The sequence below is a fragment of the Scomber japonicus genome, chromosome 18 (genome assembly GCF_027409825.1).
Source record: "Scomber japonicus isolate fScoJap1 chromosome 18, fScoJap1.pri, whole genome shotgun sequence".
NCBI classification, from domain to species: Eukaryota; Metazoa; Chordata; class Actinopteri; order Scombriformes; family Scombridae; genus Scomber; species Scomber japonicus.
In genome coordinates, this window is record NC_070595.1 from 7,622,057 (window position 1) to 7,641,319 (window position 19,263).

The window sequence follows — 19,263 nt, forward strand, 5'->3', positions numbered from 1 at the left end:
GTAGTTGTTTACTCTTCAATAAGAAATCGTTTCATATTACTTTGTATTCAAAGCCATAACTTATTGAATATAATAAACTGTTGATGAAATGGTCAGTTTCTCTTGGCTTATGTAACCCACTTGTGTATATTTTTTTCAATTTATATTCAAAATGTTTCTTCTTATCTTATTACCAGAGGCAGTATGCCAACTTCCTGACTGGCACATAGAAAAAACAACCTCTCAATATCCCCAAGGGTTCAACAATTTTAATAGACTTTCAAATAACAGATATTTATTTCTCCGTTTGTTGAAGATTGTTTGCCTCCAGCATTTTCACAAGTTCTGAGTTTACTTTCACAAATCAGTTTAAAGGAATTCTCCATTGGTCGCTCTCCTCTGTATTGAACTGTATTCTGCTTTATTCAGTTTCAGTATACGCTGCAGATATCCTTCCCTTACGCAGGTCTATGCTAGTAGAAAACAGTGAACACCTACTGTATGGGTGCTGTCATTGCAGTGTTTAACACTACAGCAGCAGTTTATGAATGCATGTGTACGTGTACGCTTTATATTTGCATTTAAGCAAGCGTGTCATCTTTTTTGTTTGGACATGAATGTATTTATGAGTGCCAACATTATTGTGTGTGTGTGTGTGTGTGTGTGTGTGTGTGTGTGTGTGTGTGTGTGTGTGTGTGTCCAGTTCTGTGGGTGGGGACTTTTGGAGTGTGTTTTTTCAGCTAGTTTTTCCATAACCATGGTTTCTCTGTTTGTTATGACTGGTCGCAAAGGTTGCTGTCCAGCATCTCTGAGCAACACACACACACACACACACAGCGAGGCATGGACACACTGATGCAATTGTGTGTGTGTGTGTGTGTGTGTGTGTGTGTGTGTGTATGTGTATGTGTATGTGTATGTGTGTGTTCTTGTTCAGTTTATGGCCTGTTAGTTGTTCAGCCTGATTAGTCTACTGAGAAGGATCAATATGTTCATTTCACCTTGTACACACTGAGAACTGTTTAAAGTGTATTGTTGTGAACAATTGAACCACCACTCACAGTTTAAACTGTAATATTACATGTTGCAGAATATAATGCAAGCTCCATTACTGATCATCCTTCTTATTCATACACTGAAAGCACGAACACTGAAATATTAATGACCCATCATGTGTTACAATGAGTTCAGACTCCATTAAACCCATTTAAGACCCTGCTGCTCTCATTGGTGTTCATTAAAGCTGGACAAATGTTTGTTTTTACTTTGTCATTTCTCATATGACGGATCTCACTTCATGTACATCATGACAGCTTCTTCAACAATCCTGAATATCAAAAGTCTCTCTTCACGCATCATTTTGCACTGATGTTCAACACGCAAAAACATCACAGAAACATTGTCTTGCTGGACCAGAATGCAAGACATGTTTGTTTCTTGACTAAGAGCCATGCTGACAGTTGAGAACTGAAGACTAGTACAGGCATTCATGGCTCCCAGATGATGAAAGTTGGCATACGGTTGACATTTGTGACTTTTAGAAAACAATGTCAGCAATTATCAGATAGATTGTCAGATTTGGATTTGGTTCAGACTTCTTTTCCCCTCAGCATGAATTATAATAATTCATGCTGAGGGGATCCCTTAATTTTTTATTTAGCACCATCATCAAAATTATTTGTCTCATACTTTGGTTTATGTCCAAATTACATTACTTCTTAATTGCTTTCCCTTCAGCCTCAGCTTTACTTTGTGTTTTGAGCTTATTAGCAGATACTAGCATGCTAACATGCAAATATTTCATAACTGCACTTTTTAATGTACACAACTGTGCAATATTAGTATTTTTGGTACAATATTACCTTAGTTTAACTATGCAATATATATATATTATTTTCTTTTTCACACTTTAAAAAGTATCTTATTGTTCAACACCAATATTACTGTTGCTATCCACTTGCTGCTGCAATGATGTTAATTTCCCCACTGTGGGACTAATAAAGGAATATCTTCTCTTAAATAAGATTATATGGTAAACATTATACCTGCTAAACATCAGCATTGTGACTGGGGATTGTTAGCCTGCTGAGGCATCAGAAGAGCATGACAAATATTGAAAGACAGTGTGAGTGTGTGAAAGACAGAGACTGAATGTTAAGTGTTATGTTCAGTATGAGATATGTTTAAAGTGTGTGTATGTACATATTCATCTCCATATAAGATATATCAGCAACAGGTTTGCATTTGCACTGTAGTTTGCTTCAATGCATTTATTAAGCAAATGGTTGGAAATAGACAAGAAACAACCAAATTAACACTTAACTAGAATAATGAAAACTGATTATGTAGAGTGAACAAAAAGAGCTTTTATTTTGTACAATGATTGTTGAAGTAGCATTTTGGACAGTTGCGTGACATTCAGGAAAATAGTTCATTTGGACTCCTGGCATCCATCAAACAGAAAGGAGAAACTCCAATGTGGATTTTTTCCGGTAACCTGTGAAAACCAGACACACCGGGTGGAAAGTTTCCCCTCGCAAAGATCAGCCTCAAAGTCACCATCAAATTAAACTAGGGGATTTTTGCCGGGTGTGTTCATTTTCCTGCCACATAACTGGGGCGACGCAGAGACAGGGGTCAGGACTGATGGCTTGTCGTTGTGACGTTATGGGGTCGAAAGGCTATGGTTGGCGGCTGCTGAGCAGATGCGAAGATCTGTAGACAAAGATGTGTGTGTGTATATGTGTATGTGTGTTTTTCTGTTTCTGGGAAGACGCCAGTCATTGTCGGAGCTTATCAGTGATATCCAAGAATGTTTAATTTTTCATTTTCTTTCTGTCTCTCTCGTAAATTCATTCACCACACCTAATGCATGACAGTGGAAGCATATCAGGTTATGTTGCCTTTAACAACAATTACACACACTCACAGACACACACAGAGGATGTAGAAAATGTCTCTGAAAGCTGGTGTGTGTATATATGTGGTTGTGTGTGAGTGAATCCCTGCATTTAGCGGACAGAAATAGCCTGTTAGGAAATCAATGTTCCTCTCCCAGTGGCGCTGGGAGCTGTCTCCTCTACAATAGAGGGACTGTCCTGTTTCCTGCGCCCTGGAGTGAGTGTGTGTGTATTTGTGTGTGTTTGTGTGAAGAAAGAGTGAAAGGGCACAGGCTCATCTTTGCTGCGCCTCAGTTCTGCATCATCAGCTAACAGCAGACATAAAAACAAAAGGGGCAGAAAATGAAAAAAGCATGTGAAAGTGGAAAAAATATGTGCAAGTGTGTTTGTGCATCTGTTCTTTGAAGCCAGTGTGGGTGTTTGTTTGTGTGTGTTAACCATGAATTTGACCTAAAGCAAACTTCCTGCACTTTCTTACTTACTTTAAGTTACTCCAGAAGCTCAATATGTGAGAATAGGCTTGTGTATGTGTGTGTATGTAGTCCTCTAATTAGCAGTTTCATATCACAATGATAAGGGTTATCGACCCTGCCACTGGTTTCCTCACCCGTGACATTGCTCTGGCAGTGAGCCAGTCAACAGGCCTGCAGGGCAGTGACGGATTCGCTGTAAAGTGACAAATCCCTGACATCACTGTGAAACCGAAAGAGACACAACTAAACTGGCTGAATCCAAATGTGGGCCGAGCCCTTGCAAACTTTGGTCATACATACCGTGACATGTCCCTATTGCTGGTACTGATATAGGCAATATTTTTAAAGATAAATTTGGTACGTATTATTATTATTATGATTTTTCATTGTTACATGCTTATTGCTTTGAACTATGAGGAATATTAACTCAGGTGAAGTGTTCAGCCCAAATGAAGTCAGCAGAAATTCTGCTATAGCCCCCTGGAGGACTTGATGAATTGGATTTCACCACTGGGAGTGCAATAAAGTCCAGATATTTGAATTCAGCTTCTCATCTATCTGCACTAGCTGTATGAAGTTACACCTACAGCTGTATGGGACCTCTACATTAAATGTATAGATTAAGCATGGTTAATTACAGCTGTCTTTCTTGCTCAGCTGTCAAATTATATTTCATGTTTCCCTTTAAAATCCCCCAAACAATGAGCTTTCACCTTTTTATGATCCATCATAAAAAGAGAGAAAACTAAAGGAAGTATGCATGATCAATACTATTTGATAAAGTAATCAGGACAGAACTTAAGTTGATATCTTTCTAGTCTATGGTTAACTGTGATAATGCTAACTCTAATGATAATTTTTACTAGCGAAAAAGTATTTTAATACAACCAAACATTGACTTTATAGGTGACCAAAATATTAATTAACTATTAATCATAATTAACTTTCGTGAACTGAAAAGGCACTGTGAAATAGTGAGAGCTACAGCTATACACTGTGAATGTGGGGTTACACAATAGTCACGTTACTTTACTAACGTAATAGCTGGTGTAGCACCTGTCACGCAAAGCAGCCGCACCCTTAGTTATTCATAACTTTAAACCTTTATAAAATTTAAATGGGTGAGTTATATAAAAATTCACCTTGTGCTATAGCCACCAAAACAGTTTTTATACCAGGCTGTAAAAGTGTCTCTTTGCATTAAACTCATTTATTGGGGTTTGTGGGGATTGACTCGCTTTTGCAACCACCCTCAAGAGGCCATTTGAGGAACTGCAGTTTTTGGTACTTCTGTGTTGGTTTAATTTTTCAGCCTTGAAGTTTGCAGCTTGTTTGGGGGTTTTTTTGTTTGCTTTGTTTGTTTTTTGAAGAACTATAGCAGACTTGCACTTGGAGGGTTATAGTCCAGTTCGACACCACGCTAACTGGTTTAGGACAAGGGTGAGATTGGGCCCAGTTCAAAAGAAGAGACAAAGAGTCGCCACACCAAGCTCATTCAGCCAGGTCTCACATCATTTGGTGAAAGAAAGAAAAAACATGGAGACTTTGCAGACTTCATGAGACTGTGTGGTTTGTTCACAACCTAAACAGCTTTAATGTAAATACATAATGCAGCATCACCATCTGCACTTGATTACAGTGTGTTGCAAAGTCAGGTCAAATTAATTCATGAGTCGCAGGTCAGTTACAAAGTGCTCTCCAAGCGTGTCATGCTCTCAGAACGCCTTTAAATTAGGCCAAAGTGATGCAGTGAAGCAACCAAGTGAAATGTGTGTTTAAACACATATGTTTTTGATAACTTTAATAACCTTATTGTGATTTCATCTGACAGGATTTATGTTATTGAACTGATTTTTTTAGGGGAGTCCTGCATTCATATTTCCTCACTCCAGTAGCAAGTATGCTCTGAATGATGTAAATATTCAGTATCACAGACAGATATTATCACAATGGGAGCCTGAACTCGAGAAGACAGCAATACATTCTTTCCTACAAAGGGCAGGCAAGGAAATATGATGGCAATATGAGTCATAATAAATGACATCTCGATTTTAGAGTCTTCTGTTCTGAACAAATGGATCTACAGTAGCATTGGCAGTGAATGAAAAACGAGGAAAGTGGAAAAATTCTGCTCCTTTGGCCTGAAGATGGAATAAAAACTCATATATACTGACACAATAATGTTGTAAACATAAACATTAAATACAACACCAGTATTGCTGCATTGCTTCATAAAAAAAGGCAACAACCATCTTTTATTGGCTGTAAAAATCAATTGATGTCCCACTTTGTTTGTGTTTCAGAGCTCCTCGGGTCTGCCAAGAAAGTGAATGTCAACTTCCAGGATACAGATGGGTGAGTTGCTCCTCTCATACACCCTAGCATCCTCTTCCTCCCACACTTCCTCTAGTCCCATTCATATAAAAGCTGTATTATCACTAGTTTTGCCTCTGTCTCTATAGGATTAAAAGCCGGATTAGCCCAGATACCACTCAACTAAACTTTAGGCTAGAATGACGTGTGTGTGTGTGTGTGTGTGTGTGTGTGTGTGTGTATGACAGGAGCGTATTAATGGCGTGCTGTCATGATATTAGTTCCATACATTTGCCCTCATTCTGCCATTAAAAGCCTTGCATGTGTGCAGCATGTGGCTACGTACCCGTGTGAGCGCTCGTTCCTCAGTTACTGCCTGAAACAAACAAAGCAGTCATAAACAAAACATTAAATGGAGGACTGCATCCCTGAAATCTGCTTTCATTGTGTTACAGAGAGCACCTAGAGAGACAGACAGTTTTGAAGATTTCTCATCATATTTAACCCCTGATGAGATTTCAGCATTCACTTTGGCGTCTGATCTTGGTTTTGGCACATTAGTTTCTTTCTGATAAGCCACTCTCTATAAAAGATGAATTGATATTTTATTAATGTTAAATAAATCATTTACTTATTCTTTATAGATCATTTATAAGGCGTTAGGAATCACTCTGGGGTTGCCAGATTGCAGGAAATCCTCCTCCAGCATCACGCTTCTATTGTTTATTCTATTCTATTTTAGAGCACAGTCTATTAAGTTTAGATTTATAAATGCTGACTCTCAATTTTGATTTGATAAATAATAAAATCAATCAATTAGTCTGCAGTTATGAATGTTAATAACTTGGGTAGGGTTAGTTCCATATTTTAAATGTTAATTTTATTCAATTGTAAATAAAGATATAGACATTTATATTTAAGAGTGAATTTAAGCAGAAATTTGAAGTGCTAGATATATAGATATTCTCCAGCAGTTCCACACACTTGAAGAATCTTTGATGAGCACTGAAGCTGTTCTGGAGGCTAATGGTGGCTCTTACTCTTTCATTTAATTTGGCGCCTACAGTATCTGTTCATCCACGAGCCACGATTGTCTGCACGGTGCAGCAGGAAACAACTAGACAGAAGAGAAATGCTCGAGTAACACCGGCTCCAGCCCTTGTGAGAATAATTTGAACCGAGCTGAACGACCGCTGAATAAAATGGTTCTGTAAAGATAAAGATCAAAAAATAATCCTCATAGAACCGCTTTGGCACTCTAAGTGAAGCTGAATGGTATAATCTAATTAGTATGTTTACTGTTATTGCCTCTTTGCCCCCTCATTTCTCCCACAGTAATAAATGCTCCGGGTCTGCTCATGCTGACATGGCTGTGTGTGTTTGGCTGCCGCACTAATAAGTCATGAATAAAGTTTGTGATAGAAACACATGGAGTTGAGTGTTATTTTAAAATGAGCGCATGTAGCTTAATGAGTCAGCGTAAGCATATAAATTTATCATTCACTTTTCTTGGCAGTCGCTCGGAGACTCATAATGAACTCACTCTTTAAAAAAAAAAAAGGAGCTCTTAATTGGAATCTTTCAGCATCAGATCTCCCTAATTCGCTGTTCCTGATGTTTTGTTTTCCTGTGTATGTTTGTATGATATAGTGTTTCCTAATTGGTGTAAGTTAGCTGGCATCATTAAAAACAGCAGGAATACAAAAATGGCGGTCAGTAATTTTATATCAAGATAATTAAAGGCAGAGTAGGAGTAAAGTGGAAATGTGGAGTGTGGTGATATAGACAGGAGAAAGAGAGTTGTGACACATATACTGTATATGTCAAGATGTTATATTTCACAGACACTGAGGATGAGACATTGACAAAGCACTTAGAGCGTGCCGAGGAAGAAGGTTCCTCTTCATAAACCCTGACAAGGAGATCCCCATTGAGACCGGAGGGTACAAGAGAGCTCCAATGTATTTATATATGCATTGCATGTGACTGTGTTTGTGCAGGCATATAGAGTAGAGCTTTACCCTAAAGACCTGGAAAACATGAAAGAAAGGAAGTACTTCAGTCTCAGCACGTTCTCTTTTAAGTTCATGAGGTGAAATCTGTCTGTACCTTTCCTGGAAGTATATAGATTTCCAGACAAATAGCATGAATATGGAACCAGACATGCAAGAAGCAGTGTACATTTAGTCCTCAAATATTCATAACAGCAAAGAGTGGAGTAAAAGCTCTTGTTTGCTGTGTTGTGTTCAGTGACTGTTTAATGTTACATGCTTAAAATGAAGTGATTAGACCATCAAAACAGATTACACGCCTTAAAGGTAAATTATCATGACATTTAATTTACCATGAGTCATCTTAACACTTTGCTTACTTTTGAAAATGTGGCCATGAGGTCCACTTTACTAAAACAGAGCAGCTGTTTTAAATTACCGCCCTTGCTAAACAAAATAAAAATGAAAAATTACAGCCTGCAAAAACCTTCAACCTACCTATAATATATAAAAAATACATTAACATTATCAAAACATGATGTTTTCATGAGTTTGCCTTAATCTCATAATTTCCCTAATTACATTATGATCATATTTTAATGTTCATATAAACATGTCCAACAAAGTGCTTCCATCACCAGGAAGTCTTCATCAAACTCCTAGATTCATATAGCCCAACACCTTTCCCTCCTGACTCACAGTTCTGCAGTGCATGTTCACACTGACTATGTGGACTTTATGTTTCATAAAACACACCCAGAGATATTGTCCTCTAATAGAAGGCCACCAAATACACAAGAGCCTCTTAAATGATGTGGAATTATTGGCTGCGTGTTTTATGGACAGAAGAAGCCTGGACACACGTTTTATGTGACAGACACGGATTAGAAAACAACAAGAGACACAAGACAATGTGATATATGAGCCAGGAGCTGCTCACGTATAAAAAAAGCACACACGTTGACAGATTGACATGTTGTTTGTCGTAGAACAGCTTCTTGTAAACTGCACAACAGCAGATGAGCCAGGAGACAGATTTTGTTTTTCTTTGCTGTCCAGCGTGTGACTGTTGGAGTGGCGTGTTTTGGAAAAGGCCTCGGAGGCATGAAAAATCTCTCATTACTGAAAATAGGTCAAACTGTTTATGTATGAGTGTGTAAGTATGTGTGTGACAGGTGAAGTGGACCAGCGTTAAGCTTGTTTGTTGCTGTACAACCACACCCTCAAAGTGGAGGAAGACAAGCTAAGAGGAAGGAACAGAAATAAACAAACAGATGCAGCTGGTGAGAGGAACCGAAAGAAATGAAAAGGAGCTTGTTTTGTGAAATGAGGAGACACAAGATGTGGGTTCAGACCATAGACTGAGGCAGAGGTGGTGTTCTTTTTGGTAGTTTTGTTTACTGTGGCTTTATTCCCTCTGTATGTGCGCACCCAAACCCACAGCAATGCTTCATCCCTTTAGCTTGTGACTGTTGATGTCATCACCAAGACAATAAGTTGGATAATATGATCATGTGTGTGCTACCGCCACATGCCCGTTAGCTTAGCTTAGCATAAAGATTCCAGGAGGTTACTGCACCTGCCACATAAACCTTTCTAAAAACCACTCAGTGTTGTTTTTACACTTTCATTTTTGTAATGAGGAAACAGTCTTTTCCTCTGTCTCTTGGCAAGAACATGAAACAATAACTTCAACGATAATTATCCATTTAATACTCCACTATGAAACTTTCAAGGTATGGAGCAACAGTAAGAGCAAAAGTGTATATATGTATGTATCTTCCTATCTGATGCTCGTTTTCATGAACATAATGGATGGATTTTTGTAATTATTAGTGGTCATTTGTCTGTGACTGTTTGACACACTCTGTTTCTTGATTTTGTTTAATATTACCTGCTGTAATTTCAACCATTTACTGATATTATTGATATTGGTGGTTGGTGTTAATTTGCATTCACACTTGTTTTTTAGCTCACATTTTAACTTAATTTGACACCAGGGAAATTAGGAACTGCTGTGGACAAAGGTAATGGGCATCCAATTTAATTAAACAAGTAAACTTTTGCTCCCGGACTTTATCCTTAAGGCAGCACTTTTTCTCAGGCTTGGTGCAGTTATAGGAAATGTCTTGTAATGCCTGGGAGGCAAGTTTCATGATTAACATAGCACTCGGTAGTTGAGTGATTGTCAATAATATAACAGCAACGTCACTGGTTTGATTCTGGTCAGGGACTTTTGTTGCGTGTCATCCCCTTCTATCTCTCTCGTCCTGTATTTCCTGTCAAAACTGTGTATTTAAATATTTGTAGACATTTAAATGGACAGGAAACAATTCAAAAGCAAATAGTAGATATCTTAATTCCATGTGGTCAAGTTGGGCTGTATTTGTTTGTAGATAAGATGATGGATTTGTGAACACCGTAATGTACTCACAAATATGGCACTAGTATTGACACCAATTTCTTTCCATACTGTATATGTAAAGACCTAGAGACCAAGGATTACATGAAAGGTTGTAAGGCTCTACAGGCTCTTGGAAGATGGAGAAGATGTACAGAAGAGTGGTGGATTTATGGAGGGAAATGGGAGAAATATGAAAAAAGAGAGGAAAAAGGCATAATGGAAGAGCCTTGAGAGGAAGTACAGGAGGAGAAATAGAATGGAGCTGTGAAGGGAAGTAGTGAGATTGTCAGTGGCTGAAGAAAGGATACAGGCAGGAGGAGAGAGCAGGAGGGAAGTGGATTGAGAAAGGAAGAGAACGACGGATTTGTGGGGGAGGTAGGGGGGTATAAATATTGCACGGCAGGTTGCTTGGCAGGTTGCTTGGCAAAAGCACAAGCTTTCCTCCCCCTCCCTCATATATACAGCCGCTGGCACACTTTGCAGGGCTGCACGCACACACAGAGTCAGTCTAGTGCAGCATTGTGTAATGATATCCCAGTTTGACCCTGGAGGGGAAAGCGAAGGGAAGACGCGGTCGTCGCTGAGAAGTAGGTTATGCCACTTGCATAGGGTTTGTTGTGAGAAGTTGGTTCAGTGGGCGGCCATACATGCCTCAGTCCATAGAGCTTCTGGAGATTCCAATGATACAAACATCTTCTCTTGATTTATTATTTAAAAGGTTTACAATCCAATTAAAACATGGTTTACAGTGTTGACTCCAACAGTACATTCAATATGATATTGTTGTTGAAACTGTTTATATTATTGTACCAGACTCTGGGCATGAAGGATACACCTACCTAAAAATAGCCAGATATGTATCACATTTCATCTTGCAGAGTAAAGTGGCAGTCACACCACAAAGATATTTGCTCGTCCATATGAAATAGTGTGGTGACATAGTTAGACTACTTCTTTGCAGATGAGTTGTTGAGCTGCTGTAGCTATAACTCAGAAGCTGGCCCACAGCTATTCATTCTCTTCTGTTCTGTTTACTTCTCTCTGGTAGGCTCGCTAACAAACCTGCTAACAGTCAGTTAGCAAGGACAATCACTAACAGGACAAAAAACTTAACACAGAACTTGCTAATTAACTTGCTAACTATTAGTTAGGGATGATCACTAACGGGATCACTAACTTCATGCAGAACTTGCTAAAGAATTTGCTAATAATCCGTTAGAAAGGACAATCAGTTACAAGTCAAAAAACTTTCGTCTGCAAACCATTGCTCTGTTTTGGAAAAATGTTTTGCTTCAAAAGTAGAGGTTCAATAAAAGCTAATAAGTTACAATAGCTTTCTCCACTGTGGACTCACCCACCCTCTGTCTCCTCAAAAGTAAGCACTATCAAGACAGCTTGCCGTGCGAATTCAGGGATCAAGGGATGAATATAATTTGTCTTGGAACTTTGCTGTTTTAAGGCGGCAGCCATTCTTGTCACAATGTCTTGTGTAATCTGTGACATTTACTGCACATTGGAGGCTAATGTTCAGTGACTTGAGCTGACTTTAAGGCAGTGTCTCCTAGCTGGTTATGGGTGTATTGCTTAATGAGAAACACTGTCCTTCCATAACCTGTGAGCTACATTAAGGGGTATGAAATGGATCATAGTTAAAACAGTAGTTCATTGACCGTTTACACAAGTACAAATATAAAGTAAACAAAGAGGTTGCATAAGGTGTTGCTTGGCAACTAAAGGGGGTGTTTAGTGAACTCGTCTAGTAGGCAAGGACTAAGTGTAAAAACTGGCATTACAAAAATAGTAATGAAACAGTCAAAACCTTACTATACTATAGACCTGTGACCTTTTTACTGTCTCCCTACCATCTGGTTTAGGTTCCATAACATTGACCTAGGCTGGTACAAAGCTTTCAAGGCATACAGACCAAATCCAAACAAACATTAGCGTAGGATATCTCTGATACTGCTGATAATGAACATTTCCTGTAGGCACACACACTGCCATGAATGCGTTAAATTAGATGCACAATAGAATGTAATTTACTACCAAAGAGTTTTCCTTTCTTTCCTCAGCTTGACAGTGCCTAGTGACTCACTGCAAAGGACCTCATGATGCTCACCTGTTGTCACTACCACTGATGATAAGCATATGATCTGTCCTAACATCACAAAACATACATTATTTCAGAAGGACTGAAGCCTTTCAGCGAAACATAACCCCTGCTATTTGTGTAATAGGACTGATACACTAACAGAAACATCAGACTGAAATGAATGATGTAACACATCAAAAGAATCTGTAATGTTGGGAACGAGGGCCTAGTGAAAAGAGAGAGGAGACACCTTTTCACACCAAGGCATAGGTTATAAGCAAGAGGGAGAATGATCTCCATGATGACTCTGACATAACTTTCGTTGACAGTGTCACACTGGTGTCTGTGGCACCACAGGGTTTCACAGGTGTTGTTGAACCCTTTTACCTTAACAGGTGCTGCGATATCCACCTCTCTATATGCACAAGCTGGTCTATCATAGGTGTCGTGGTTGATTACTCGAATACTGTGCTTAAGTAAATTTTGTGGTTCTTGTGCTTTAGTATTTCTGTTTTATGTATTATAACAGTATGATTATGTAATAATATAAGTTATCTAACATGTCTGTGTTACGGTTATTGTTAAATTAATTTATTAGTATTTATTAAGTCGTCCATGGATAATGTTTGGAGAAGGGCAGGCACTTTCAAAGCATATTTGGCAGGTGATTGGATGAATCGTCTGTCTATCATCTACTCACCTTAAGGGGCAGCTGGATTTGTAACGCTGATTGGTCCGCACCACCAGCAGTTCAGACACAAGCACATAACTTGAAACCTGACAAGATGGATTCTCATATGATCTCATCTTCCAAATCCAGCTGCCTCGTGAGGTAATTTATTATGAATAGTACTTCTCATTGTGAAGCTTGAGAAGATAACAGGGAGAGGAGGGATTAGGAACAGAGAGAGAGAGTGATAAAGAGAAACGGTGCTGCTCCACTGTCTGCACACTCAGACGCACACATAAAAGAAGTGTGACTTCTATATTTGGTATATTCACAGCTGTCTTCCAGTATACTGTACCTGGCTTCCTCACACAATAACTCATCATCTCCGAAGTTACACAACACTAAAGAGAATCACAAAAGAGCAAAACTGAGTTTAAGGCCAACCAGAAGCTAGTCTACCTCATACACCTGGATGTCTCAAGAGAGGTATGTTAAATACATCCTGGCCCCTTAATTTGATGGAAGTCTTGATTGTACTACTGACTATTTGCTAAAACCTCCACACAATGATTTGACCAATGACAGCTTAGCAACCGTAATTAGGTTTCTACATGCAGACGGGGAGCACGTGGGATGGGACGGAATAGGACACAAATTAAAGAACACATTGAACAGGATAAAATAATAATCGATATATAATATATATGAACAATGTGATGAAGAGGATGCCAAGCAGCTTCCAGGTGCCACCAGAACAGAATAGGACCTGAGACAGGCATCCTCCATCACCATAGAGACCTGGCAGGAGGACAGACTACACAGGGGAGACTCACATCACACCATTCATACGTGTTAGAAGAGACAGGAAAAGACAGAAGAGAGAGAGGTATGAAGACATCATTCAGAGAGAAAGAGAGAGACATGAGGTGAGGCTGAACTCCTGCAGGATGAGGAATCAGATCCAACACCTCAGGAAATGGCATGAACAGCCAGTGAAGCAGAGCGGTTCCTGGGTGGGTGCTGGTCCAGCAAGAGATGCCTGAGACACATGAGAGGAGAGGAGGAGAAAAGAGAGAGGATGCTCATGTACTTGTGGAACAAACAAACAGAAGGTTAGAGAGATGCAATGGTGATCAGAACAGTTGCAGTAATCAATAATCAATCAATAACAGCAGGACAGCACTTAATAAATATTAGATCAGATACAGTAAATTGGACTTAAGCCAAGAGAGAGCTAGGCCAGACACCAAAATTACAATGTAATCTGTTTAATAGTATACAGTGATCAATGGTGTCAAAGGCTGAACTTAGATCCAGTAATAGAAACACAAAGGTGGAATTTGAATTCATAGCAAGTAGAATATCGTTTACCACTCTGGTCAGAGCAGCTTCAGTAGAATGACACACCCTGAAAGCCGATCAAAAGGTTTATATAGATCATTTTTGTTTTATATGGGTTTAAAGACACTGAAAGATTAGAGCCTGGTCAGTAGTTATCAAGAAACCGTAGACTGAGGTAAGGTTTCTTAGGTAGGGCCTCAACCACAGCCGTATGTAATTTGATGTACGTGTTAAATTAACAGTATCAAGCATTGTATGGGCCAGAAAAGGTAAGAGGACTCTAAAAAGTAGAGGGGTCAAGTAGCCAAGTAGAAGCTGACACAAACTTCTCAAAGTCAAAGTTTCAATAAAGATAATCTCAAAAACTATGGAATTAATTTATTGTGTTAATTTTGCTGGCAGCTTTGTATAAAATTAAGCTACAGTATTGAAAACTATTCTAGTATTATGTTTCAATATTTAAAAAGTGAAAGAAATACACTACTTCCACAGCAAATAAAACACGCTTGTATTTTAATATAAACACTCAATTAATGATTGTTAATTAATTTGTGGGGTCACCAAGTTGCATTTAAAAAAACAAGCCCAGTTTACAGCTAGCACATTTAGGTATTTCACGTTAGCAGCAATCTCTCGCCTTTCATCGTATTTAGGTAAGCTAACGCAAACTATCACAAGCTAGCCCTCATTCTAAAAGTCTTTTCTTTTGTAATGTTAAAAGTAAATCAAAATGTGAAGATTTGCAAATATGAACAAGTACAGTATATACTTAACAGCCTAATTAGCTTAATTAAATAGCTAGCTACAGCAGATAAAATCAGCTGTCAAACTTCACAGTCAAAGCTGGAGATGAGAATGCTTTGTCTTTTTCTTTTTGAAATAAAGTTTCCATTATATTAAACATTTCTCAGAATTTTCAGTGAGTAAATCTGCATTTTAAACATTTTAAACTGCAGATGTAGAGTGTGAGAACGGACAGTTGTAGAGACATAACCTGCACATTGCTCTCTCTATTTTTGTGTCCAGGTAGGTACTGTATCTTTTGCTGTCTGTTTCTCTGTTTTCAGTCTCACTTCAGTCTCACTGGTTCCCTTTTTTCTATTAACCTGTATTTAGTTTTATTTTAGCACATTTCTTATCATTGTAAACTATTTTGGATAACGGCATCAGCCAAATACCCAAAATGTAAATGTTGCTGCCTCTCTCTCTGTCATACTGTTTGTTTTCTATGATTTGCACACTGCATCTCAATCTTTTTAGCCTTTTGACTCCTATTTGTACCTGCACTCATGTTGGATTTCCTGTTTCTGCGCTGGTACACAACCATTCAAATCCCCCCATCAGCTTCCACCTTCAAATTATGCAGGATGAATTATATAATGCAAAAAAACATCACATCTGTAGGAGACAAACTCATGAAAATGGAAGAGCAGAGCAGCTTTCAATTCCATATCAGGCTACACTCGCTTCAAATAGATGGACCACTCTGTACCAGCTTGATGACAGAAAACTCTGGGTTGCTTTTTTTCTGACATCCTCTGCTAATTTAGCTCCCTCAGAAATGTAGACTAGAAAATACGATGTTGATTTCACAGGTGCACAGTCTGGGCTGGTTTTGGTGCATTATTAAACCTTTTTAATGATGATCTACAGCAGCAGTTCCCAAACTGGGATCAAGGAAGCCACAAGCTCCAGGGCAGTATAAGAAAAATGAGGATGGGTTTAATTTGACTCTTTTATCATCCCACTAAAAGGTTGCAGTAGGAGAGAATGTCTAACAATGACATGTATTTTATTAGGTTTCCCTCTCATCACATTTATAATCCCAGCCAAAAGCAGTATAGAGAATATTCTCAAATGAGAATCCTTGAGACAAATGAGAGTTCAGGAAGCAATAAATTATTATCTCTTACTAGATAAAATGCCATTTAACAGCCCATTCAAGTACAAATTCTAAGTAAGCTTAAGTCTGAGCAAATCTGATGTTACGCCTGCAATCCAGAGTCGACTCTGTACTGCTGGTTTTCTATCTACAAAAATACACTTGTTATAGTCTTTAAAGTCATACACTGATAGCCTTACACTTGGCCTTACAGTAGGAGCAACTGTCAGTAACCGCCTCATTCACCACACTATTATTTATGCGTACTTACCTGACACCTTAGTCTCATAGTTCGTCATTCAAAGGTCACAGCATAAGAGCCTCCATAAAGCTGTTCATGACAGCATTTGATGGAAAACAGCGATTCTCCAGGGAGAAGAAGATCCCCAGAGAGAAGACACATGTCACTCTAGATAGAAGTCAAATACATAGATAGAAGGTGTGTGTTAGACACAGAAAGGCAGGTTTTGTGTGTGTTTGCATGGATTTATATTTACCTGTCTACCTCAGGTTACGTGATGCTTTCTTCTTCTAATACACTTTCTAACACTTATCCATCAAGGCTGACATAACAGTCTCATCAGCATACATCCTGTGGCCACACACACACACACACACACACACACACACACACACACACACACACACACACACACACACACACACACACATACACTATCCTTTACATGATATAATACATTTTCTCTTTTGCATATTTTTCATCTCCCACCACTCCATCTATCTCCCACTGCTCTATTTTTTATCCCTGAAGTAGATACAAATCAGATGTTTGGTCCTAATCCACTGCTATTAAATCTATTTGTCATGCTAAGCTTCACCATTATCTCTGGCCTGTGTGTGTGTGTGTGTGTGTGTGTGTGTGTATTTGTGTTTGTGTGTGTCTATATGTATGTATGTGGCCTGGTTTTTATATGGTTGTTGGGTCCAAAAAACCCAAGAACAGCAAAGCTAGTAATGTCTGTCATTCAGAAAACATAAAAACAAATGAGGCAGAAAATAAGGGTAATCACAAGTGTGTAATAATGATATATGTGTGTGTTTGTGTGTGTGTGTGTGTGTGTGTGTAATGTAGGTTTTCTCCACTGCATCACGCATCCCTCAATGGGAACCTGGAGCTCATCTCTCTGCTGCTGGAGTCGCAGGCTGCTGTCGACATTAGAGACCAGAAAGGTGAGAAGAGAATATATACGCAGCCACATACAGAAAATATGTGTGTTGTGTTTCACCCCCATACATATAAATATCCACAGATCAATATGTGATGGATATGGCCTGTGTGTGTGTTTATGTGTGTGCAGGCATGCGGCCACTGCACTATGCAGCCTGGCAGGGGAAGGCGGAGCCCATGAAGATGCTGCTGAAATCCGGTTCGTCTGTCAACGGCCAATCAGATGAAGGACAGATTCCTCTCCACCTGTCAGCACAGCACGGCCATTACGACGTGGTGAGTGCCACCAACTCTTCAAAGAACACTCACAACTAAAAGAGTATTGACTAGGCACGATTCACATCACAGGACTGTCTATTTAGTATAATACATTCTAACTTAATATTCATACATTTATTGTCAATTACTTTATTCATTCATTTATAATTCATAATTAATTCCGCATCATTTAGCTCTGAAATCGAAAGAGGTTTTTTAGCAGATTCTTTAAAAGATTTGTAGCACCTTTTAAATCATCTATATTATATACATTATTTTTGTAATAATGGATAAATTAGTACCAAGCACATAGCCTGATAAGAAGCCTTCAGATCCTTTTTGTGAATGTAGCTAGCTAGGTAGCTATCTATGTAGGAAAATGATGTCCTATCTGAATGAGGTTTGTTTTCTATTGGAGTATCCTAAGTGGGTGTGAGCGACACAGCGCTAGGCTATACAGTGTAGCGCAATACAGCCTGCCGTTTTGAGCTAAAGTTGGATGCCCTGTTTCTATTTACTTCCTGTCTCTCATGTTGAAGGCGCGTCATGGACAAGGAACAGCTGATTCATTTCGCTGAAATGAGGCGTTGTCTCTATGATACCTCTTCATTTCAATACAAAAACCTAAATAAGGTAGCAGCTGGCTGGAGGGAGCTGGAAGTTTCTGGTTAAGTAGCTGTTGGCTCTACTGTATGTCATTTCCAATAAACAAATATCACAGTATAAAATGTTTTTTTCTGTTTAAAAAGTACAAACATAGGGCAGAAAGTACCCACTCCATGTTTTGCTAGACTTAAAAAGTGTATATTTAACAGATTCAATGTGGACAGAGAGCATCCGATGTTACACAATGTGACACGATAGTCGGATGCTCACATTCAGTTAGGACATGTTGTCAGGATGGTGTGGGCATGTACATACTGTGCTTGATGGACTCAGTCTCACTAGCCTGTTAATTCTATTGGACTATTTTACACTTTTTCACCCAAATTCGACTAGACCAGAGATCTAACATGCCACAGTAAGTGAAGTGTGGGTGTACAGGGCCTTCAGTCCTGCCTACAAGACACTGATTAGTTGACTAACATTTTTTCTGTGTCAAAATTGACTGAGTAAGAAAGAAATGTTTAGAAATGAAATGAAACACTAGAGATAAATTCCATCCTCAGGCTTTTTAAAGCTTAGAAAAAAACAATCTAGGGGAAACACTGCAGTGCTGCTGCAGACTTGCCAAAGAAACAACAATGAAATATAGCAGCAGACTTAGTACAGCAACAAACATACCCTAGAGGAGAGAGACACTGGGTATTCACAGGCTCCAAACACTGAATAACCACGTGACTCTACTTGATTAAATAACCATGATTTATACAGGCTAACAAACTGGGACTGAAGCTCTAATCCACAGCTGCTCCCAGTGTGCAAGGGCAAATGAAAAAAATCACAAAAACTGAAACCAAAACTCTGAGATTCAAACATGAATCATTTAACATCCAGGAAGAAGACAGCACAGCGAAGATTTGAGAGACATTGGCTTTAAAAACAAGATGTACGTTGTTATCTGCCACGAGGGAATGTAATTCAGTGTATTCTACTCATTTGTTCCATTTTTAAGGTGTTACACTGAAAGCCCAATTAAGTAATTCCTCTAGTGGGGCAACTTTATCAAAGCTTTCCTTCCTTCTGCCTGATGTCAAAGTGCTTCGCTGAGGTCATTTTATAGAGACAAGCTGCAATCTAAAGGGATGGATTCTCTTAACTCACCTAGGGA

The 19,263-nt window shown here is 38.9% G+C and overlaps 1 protein-coding gene across 5 annotated transcripts in view; it reads left to right on the forward strand.

Annotated features, from left to right (window-relative positions):
* The window catches only part of caskin1 (CASK interacting protein 1), a 104,104-nt gene that overhangs the window by 50,747 nt on the left and 34,094 nt on the right, over nucleotides 1-19,263 (forward strand). For all 5 annotated transcript variants that reach the window (XM_053338384.1, XM_053338382.1, XM_053338385.1 and 2 more), the window contains exons 2-4: nucleotides 5,656-5,707; nucleotides 17,139-17,236; nucleotides 17,365-17,510. In XM_053338384.1, the coding sequence (XP_053194359.1) occupies nucleotides 5,656-5,707; nucleotides 17,139-17,236; nucleotides 17,365-17,510 (296 nt within the window). The remainder of the gene's footprint in view (nucleotides 1-5,655; nucleotides 5,708-17,138; nucleotides 17,237-17,364; nucleotides 17,511-19,263) is intronic.